We start from the raw sequence: 8,312 nt of genomic DNA on the forward strand, positions 1-8,312 counted from the left end.
TTTCACCAAAAAATAATCTCACTCATGATCTTCAAAAGAATGGTGAAATATATGTTCAACAAGCTTATTCGAGTGATAATTTGGCGGATCTGTTCGCTAAGGTATTTGCCAAACTCAATATTTGAGAGGCTGGTATACAAGATTGGAATGTGTCGTCTTCGAGACATTAAGTGATATTTTCATCAGGTGGAGTAAATACGCTCTGCACTCTTTTTTCCTTAACCAAGGTTTTATCCAACTAGATTTTTCTGGTAAGGTTTTTACTGAGGCGGCAAACAATGCGTATAACAAATAAGGTGTTGTTTTCCTTTCACTTGAAATTTTATTTTTAACATGAACATCTAAGGCGGAGTGTTGAAAATAATAGATATGAATGCCCATGTTGAGTCCCGTTACATTTAATGTGTAATATTCATTTCTTTCACTATTTTACAATAGTTAGTCTTCACTTTTCATGCTTATATAAAAGCTTTGTAACAAATGGGTAAATGCACACAATTGAAGAACAAAAGCTCTTCCTTCTTTCTATTTCCGCTTCTATTATATTTTTCTAAATTGCTTTTATTTCATAATATTCTTATCTTTATTTCTTTTCCACGTGTCTATTTCTTCTTTGACTTTTTTATTTACATATATAGGTTTGTCTCATCAATCGGTATCAGCCGATCACAAATCCTTGGGACTTTGAATTGTTCGTGTCTCCAAATACCAAACTGGGAACGTACACGAAATATTGTATCTACAAATTGGAATACTTAGTGGACCCATCAGGTAAACTTACAGAATTAAAAAAATTAATAGTAGTGAACTTTTGGATTGCAAGGACTAAATTTATGATAGGAAACAGAAACAGATATTCTTCAGTGCTTCTTACACATCATATAGTATATCATGAGCACTTTTTTTGTCAAAGTATAGAGAAATGAGTTTTAAACTTCTCCCTTTGTGAGTATTTCGCTGCTGCGGATGTACTTATTACGAGTTGAGGGATAAACATAACTCTCAAGTAACTGATGGTATCAGTTTTCACGTAGTATAATATTTTTGTCTCTGGAGAATATTGAAAATAACTTAATTCACACAAAATGGCGTTGGCCGGCCAGCCTAGAAGGCAAAACTTTCTCAAGTCATTTTCAGAAATTAGTTGACAGCCAAGAATTATATAGATCCCAAAAACATGGCGAAATAGCCATATAGGTAGTTTGCATCAACGTCTGAACTAATATCTTAGAAGGGAAAACTCAATCCCAATAGTTGTTCGATAATTAAAGTACAAAAATGACTGATAGAAGTATCATAACATACATACCATCAGATATTCTCGCTGAAATCCTTTCAAGATTACATATCAAAGCAGTTAGTCATCAGATGCCGCAGGCGTTTGCAGAGCTTCGCTCGAGCTGCTCTCTGACTATCCATTTTCTATGTTGCACCATCTTGAGATCACCAGTAAGCCTCATTGCCAATCCGAATTAGGAACTTCGGTAGGCAATGAGCAACCAGAAGTCTATGTGTGGGCCTGTGGGTAGTATGCGGAGAATTTAATGCAACAAGATAGGTATCAGAGAGATCTAACAACAACAGAATGACAAGGGCCATGTATGAGTTTTCAGAATGCATAGAATTTATCATCATAGGGAGAGCATACCCTTGGGTGAAGGGCAATTATCATCATCTTTCCTCAAGATTGGACAGATTCCTTTCCACAACAAAATAGGACGAAGAGTTTAGGTACATCAAGTTGTCTGCACTTCCAAGAATTGCCTCCAGTTATAATCCTAAACTACTCCAATGTGGGGAAAAGAGGTATTTATAGAGGTTGAAGGTCTTAAAGAGAAGATAAAAGATTCGTGGAACTCCTTTATGGTAGCACGTAAGCCTGATTAGAAACTGAAATTTTTGAAAGCAAAATTGGTCGAGTGAGAATACCAACAACATTGGCAGTCTAGAGAGAAAATCAGACTTATGAAGTAAAAGTCTGTGTTGGATAAAATACATGAACAAAGGCTACATACTAAGGAGGAATTGATCCTAAAAGCTAGTGTATTTGGGAGTTGAACATGTTACAAAATATCAGCAGATATTTCTAAGGTTCTTCGGGTGATATAAGGTGACAAGAACACTAAGTTTGTCCCAGTAATGACTACTGTTCGCAGAGATAAAATACCATTGGCAAGTTGGATATTAACGGAGAAATAGAGGAAGATCCAAAGGCCATCAGAAGAGAGATCTTAGAGTTCAATTAGAACTTGATGGAGCAAGGTTCAACATAAATGAATGTCCAAGAATCAGTGAAGAGGAAGACAACATGGTTACAAGGTCCTTTTGGAGGAGTGGAAGTACCAGAGACCATCCAAATCAGCGCAAGTGACAAAGCCCGGGCTCTGACAGTTACACTATTGAGTTTCTATCAAACATGCTGGCCAATCATCAAGGGAGACATTATGAAAGCAGTGGAGTACTCTTACGGACAAGGTAATTTTGAAAAGAGAATAAATGACACATTGCTCTTATCTCAAAAAAGAATGGAGCCTTGGCAATGAAGGGTTCTGTGCCTATCAGTTTTGTAGAGGAGCATACAAAATCATCTCTAAGCTCTTGACCGGAAGATTTAAGAGGGTGGATGCACAAGTTAATTGACAAAGACCAGATGGCATTCATCAACAGGAGGCAGATCATGAACGCTGCCTTACTAGATAACTAGTCCATGGATACCAGAACAAAAGGCAAGATCCCTAAAATAATTTTGCAAGTTCGATCTAGTAAAGACATGATCATGTGAATTGGGATTTCCTAATCAATATTTTAAAAGATATGGGATTCAGTAGGAAATGGCTTAAATCGGCATTCTTCTTTATCAGCACGGTCAGATTTTCAGTTTTGATTAATGGTTCTCCTGTGGGCTTCTTTCCTTCACAAATGGGTCTTAGGCTAGATGACCATCTATCTCCTTTTCTGTTAGTATTGGTTATGGAAGGATTTAACAGAATGCTAAGGATAGCCAATCATAGTGGATGGATAAGGGGCTTTAAAGAGGCTAGCATTGGTTTCAATATTAAGGAAATTCCATGCTTTTTATATGTTGATGATACACTTGTTTTTTTATGCTAGTGTGGAGCAAATAAGGCATTTAAGGTTGATATTAACTTTATTTGAAGAATTGTCTGGCCTAAAAGTAGACTAGAGGAAGAGTATTATGTTCTCTATGAATCAAGTGCACAATGTTTGAATACATGCTAGCATACTGGAATGTCAAGTCGGTAGCTTACCAACTAGATGAGGCTCCCTTTAGGTGAAAAGAACATGTCATAAAAAACTTGGCAAGAGGGGATAGAAAGAGGCGAAAAAAGATTTGCAAAATATAACAGTCAATACCTCTCACTGGTTGCAAAAGAGGTGTAAGGTTGGTCCTGATTAATACTGTACCTGACTTAATGCCAACTTATATGATAACTATTCCAGTTAACAGCTAAAGCGAAGAAAAGGTTAGATGCCCTATGGAGAAACTTTCTCTGGCAAAGCAACAAGGATAGATCTTTTCACTCCGTCAAATGGAGCTCTACATCTATTGGCCGAGGAGGAGGATTGGCGATCAGGAATCTGAGGCAGCATAATAGTAACCTTCTGATGAAAAGGCTACGGAGATACAATTCAGAAGAACAAGAACTATTAAGAGAAGTTATCACTATGAAATATGGCCAAGAAAGCCCCCGGTGTTCGAAACAGTCATCTTCTCCAATAGAGTGGGAGTATGGAGGAATATCGAAAATATATGGCCCTCTTTTAGATCAAATATTGATACCGAATGGGTAATGATAGGAGGGTTTCCTTTTGGAATAACAATTGATAAGGCATGGGTCCCTTGAAAGAACAGTTCGCTGACATATTCAAGCTTATATACGACAACCATAAACTACTTTGAGCTCCTACAAAGAACATGGCTGGAACTTCAACTTTTGAAGATGGTTGAATGACTAGGAAATAGGCACGGGTGCAAAATTTTGAAAGCACTAGAGCATTTTTAAGGTTTTAACAAGGACGAAGATAAAGTAAAGCTCACTGTAAAGGACACTTTACAGTGACGTCCTGCTATCCTTTGCCTCTCTACCTCAGATGATCAACAAGCAGTCTCTTGACCTGAAAACAGAGATGAAAGGTGGAGATAACGAAGAACATTGCATGTTTCTCCAGACTATTAGCCAAAGAATCACGCTCAACACATGAGAATTGTAGAAAAGAAGCTTCCAGTTTTGTCCCAGATGTAACTTATCTGGAGGAAAACCAGAGACACTAAATCATCTCTTCCTTCATTGCCCTATTATGGATAATTGGTAACAGTTGTTTATGAATATGGTAAGCATTAAAGGGGTGATGCCTAGGAGCACCAATGAACTACTCAAATGCTGGGGGAAAAAATAAAGCAAAGGAGATAAAAGAAATGGTGGAATATCATTTTTTTTACAACCATGGTGTCAGGGCCAACTTGCGAGCACCTCGACTAATTCCAGAGGTACCTGCTACCTCCTACCAGCACAGGTACTAAGTAACTCTATCCACATGGCTTAGACAACTGGGAAGAAATCACCTAGTATTTTTTCCTCCGCTAGAATTTGAACCTGAGACCACATGGTTTTTAACCTACTTCATTGACCACTAGGCCACACCCTTGGGTGCCAAAGTTGTATTAGTCCAGAAATGGTGGAATACCATTCTTGCAAGTATATAGTGGACTGTTTGGAGATAGAGGAATGTAATAATTTTTATGTAAAAATGAAATTGTAAATGAAGCTGAAACTGAATCATTGATAGAATCTCATAGAGTCCCTCAAGAAAAGAATGGGACTAATCTTTTTTGCTATGTAATATCTGTCCATATTACATAGCGAGGGTCTATCGGAAACAAACTCTCTACCTCACACAATGTAGGGGCAAGATCTGCGTACCTCCCAGACCCCACTTGTGGGATCACAGTAGGTATGTTGTTGTTGTTATTGTAATAGCAGTACATATTACATAACCTTTGTTATCTTTTCAACAAATAAAAAAAATTAGAGACACTGCGCATGGCTTGTGACACTGTGGGCCTAGAGCGCTACAGAGCCATGACTGAGTTGAGAGTACAAAGATCACTCAAGTAATCTCCAATTAGGAAAAAGTGGATATCATATATATGATGTGTCAGCTAAGCTAGAACACTTAAAACATATATGCTGATTCCATGAAGTACTTGAGAGGATACTTTAGGTTCTCTTTTACTTGTACACCCCATGAACCCCCCCCCCCAATCTCCTAGGACAAGTACATTACTAAGAGTCAACCAACGCCAAATTCCATATATATGAGACACGAACATGGCAAAAACAGATGAAATAAAGCTTACCTAAAATTGGTTTTCTGAAGCAACTTTCACAGAATTAATCCTAAATTAACTTGTATCTGATTCTTAGATAGAATTCCATTTCTTCTTGACAACAGGCAATGGCCTACAACTCCTTTCAAAATTGTCAACAATAGGTACATGCCACATGTAGAGCATCATGCCTACTGTTGAACAAGCTTGAAAGAAGGTGCTTTTCAGAATATAATGAAAATTTTTAGACCCATTAACCTAGACAAGGCAACAACGGATAGCCCTTAGGTCAAAATTAGGTTGAGGAGCAATATTGTCCTATCACAAAGAGATATTGGATTAAGAAACTACAGTTACAACGACAACAAACACGGTCTTCATTGAGATAAGCCTTCAAATAATCAATGTCATATACATCAAGTCTGGTTTCTACACTTCTTTCCTTCCCATTAAACAAGAAACATCAGTTGATTTGAAAATGAGACTAGCCTCAATTTCTAGTTTTCATAGCTCAGTAATTTTTTGATAAATGTATAATCAACAATGAAAGGTAAACTAGCAACATGCTTGAAAAGAGCACCAAAATGAAAGTACAAAATTATCAAGAAGTGAATAAACCTCTTAAACAAGCACTGCTCTGCAGCCACTGTCACACTGTGAAGACCTCTCTTTAGCTTGTATTTTTGATGTATAAATCATACAACTCAGGCATCTTCTCCTTGAAAGGAAGAACATATTTCTTACGAAATCGTGATTCAGGAGATGACACGGCAGTGTAAAGACTTAGTTTCCCTTTTATCAGCTGGTTTTCTTTAAGAAACTTCAAGATTTCATTCCTTGGCTTGACCCTCTTCTCCATACTGTACTTTAAAAGTGGTGCATGAGAAGCCAGATAACTAGGTTCATACCCAAGTTCGGTCATGAAAAATTTCAATGTACTTCTTATCTTAGCCTCTGATGAAGTCAAACAGTAAGGAAGTTTTCGCACCATTGCACAGATATCAGAATCAGACCATCCAAAACTCCGGAAAATATCTAATTTCCTTTCTAATTTTGATTCATCAAGCGACACAAGTGCTTCAATGGCATGAAGAAACATCCGTGACTCCCGAGGTACGTTAAAACTCTTTTCTGCTTGATTTACTACTCTCTCAAGCCACTCAGGGTTATTAAGCAGATACCTAGGACGCCGATGAAAAACCGTCTCAATATCCCCTAGCGAAAACCCAAGATTTTGCAACAATAGTATATTGGGTGGTATTACTTTAGGGAGATTACTGGAAAGCAGCCTAGGCTCTTTCTTAATAACCCTAGCTACAGCATCATAACTGCCCAAATACTCCCGAAGATAATCAAGACTTGGTTTAATAGTAGTATGTAAACCTCTCATCAAGAAATCGCTTTTATTGATAAATGTAACAAGGTCAGACCCAGATAAGCCAATTTCTTGTAAAACCATAATTTTGGGTTTAAGGTTTTTATCAATATGAGAAAACAACAATTCAGGGGAAGAAGAAACGAGGGTTTTGATCTGGGTTTTATTCATACCCACTTTGTGAAAGAGATCAAGTAACAATTGTGGCTCATAATTTCGGAGTGTCGAACGAGTTACCTTGGAGCTTGTAGAAATGGCTTCTTTGTTGGAGAAGCCAAGTGAATTTACCAGAAAGTCCACCAATGTAGTTGCTGCAGCTGTGGAGTAAAAGAGCTGAAATCTGATGGAAAAGAGACGCTCCTTTGCGCAATAGCTACTGATTCCAAACATCGGGGCAAGCTCTCTTCGTTTGCAGGCGTTACCACTACCCTCGGGTCGTACTCCACCTTCGCTGATTTGCTTCAGCTTTGAGTCAATCACTTTAGTTTTACGGCGGCTGGACTATAATTATGTTAGTACTTCCTCTATTTTTGAACTTATTTTCTTTTTGGTTTGTGACAGAAAGAATGATTATTTTTTTTATTTGGAAACAATTTAGCTTTATGTAATGATTTATAGTCACATAAAATATATGTGCCTTATTTTACCCACAAGTTCAAAAGTATTCTATCTTTTCTTAAACTTCGTGCTCAATCAAATAAGTTTACATAAATTAAAACGGAGGGAGTAATATTTTTAGTTTATACTCATTGGTACTGTCAGATGCTCTTAAATTTGGGGATGAACACAATTCGGTGATGTATTTTGAGACAGAGTTGCAACTAATTATTTTGAGGCAAAATACATACTTTACCCTGCACTCAAATTCCTCTTATACAATTGTTAAATACAGAAATAGTATTATATACTAAAACTTTTAAAAGTATATCAATTACACATCTCTTTTGTCATGTGTCATACACATAAAAGAAGCACGTGAAAACTAAAAAAATCATCTGAAATTAAATTTTTTTATTTTGTTTTTTCTGTTTTTTAACTATTTCCTTTTTAAATTAAAGAAAAAAATATAAACCAATGTCTTCTTCCTCAACCCCAAACCCTAGCGCTCCCCCCCCCCCTCCTGTTCGTCTTTTTCCCCAACCTTCATTCTAGTTTTGTCTACCCGCTCATATTTTGCCTCTCCAACCCTCATGACTAAGAATAAAAAGAAAAAGAAGAAGAAAAGAGGAGCTATTGGGTCTTGTAAAAATCACAATTATTGACCTTTTGAAAAAGCTTAAAATTTTGATTTTGATATTCCATAACCTAGAAAATTAATTTGAATTTGTGATTATTGTTGAATAAAAATTTACTAAAAATATGCTGAAAATTTGGTGATTAATTTTGATAAAATTCAAAAAACACCATTAACAAATTTAAAGCTTTGAGTTTGAACTTGAATTTGAAATTTGTATAAGAATTTGTGATGAATATTGTTAAAGCTTGTTAAAAATCAGCAAAGAATTGAATCGGTAGTTTGGGAAGAAGGTGCTTGTGGTGGAAGAGTCGGTGGTAGTATGGTGGTGGTGAAGAAGATGATGGGGTTGG

General features: G+C 36.7%; 2 protein-coding genes across 2 annotated transcripts; one reads left to right on the forward strand and one right to left on the reverse strand.

Annotated features, from left to right (window-relative positions):
• Window positions 1-1,086: 1,086 nt before the first annotated feature.
• Window positions 1,087-7,230, reverse strand: LOC107815866 (protein SEEDLING LETHAL 1, chloroplastic). Its single transcript, XM_075254518.1, has 2 exons — window positions 5,969-7,230; window positions 1,087-1,519 (listed from the first exon to the last, which is right to left on the reverse strand). Exon 1 carries the CDS (start codon window positions 7,113-7,115, stop codon window positions 6,021-6,023), a length of 1,095 nt encoding a protein of 364 aa, XP_075110619.1. The 5' UTR covers window positions 7,116-7,230; the 3' UTR covers window positions 1,087-1,519; window positions 5,969-6,020.
• Window positions 2,274-3,813, forward strand: LOC142181669 (uncharacterized). The gene is made up of 3 exons (XM_075255070.1): window positions 2,274-2,475; window positions 2,813-3,096; window positions 3,463-3,813. Exons 1-3 carry the CDS (start codon window positions 2,274-2,276, stop codon window positions 3,811-3,813), a joined length of 837 nt encoding a protein of 278 aa, XP_075111171.1.
• Window positions 7,231-8,312: the final 1,082 nt, after the last annotated feature.

Source organism: Nicotiana tabacum, chromosome 6, assembly GCF_000715075.1.
Source record: "Nicotiana tabacum cultivar K326 chromosome 6, ASM71507v2, whole genome shotgun sequence".
NCBI classification, from domain to species: domain Eukaryota; kingdom Viridiplantae; phylum Streptophyta; class Magnoliopsida; order Solanales; family Solanaceae; genus Nicotiana; species Nicotiana tabacum.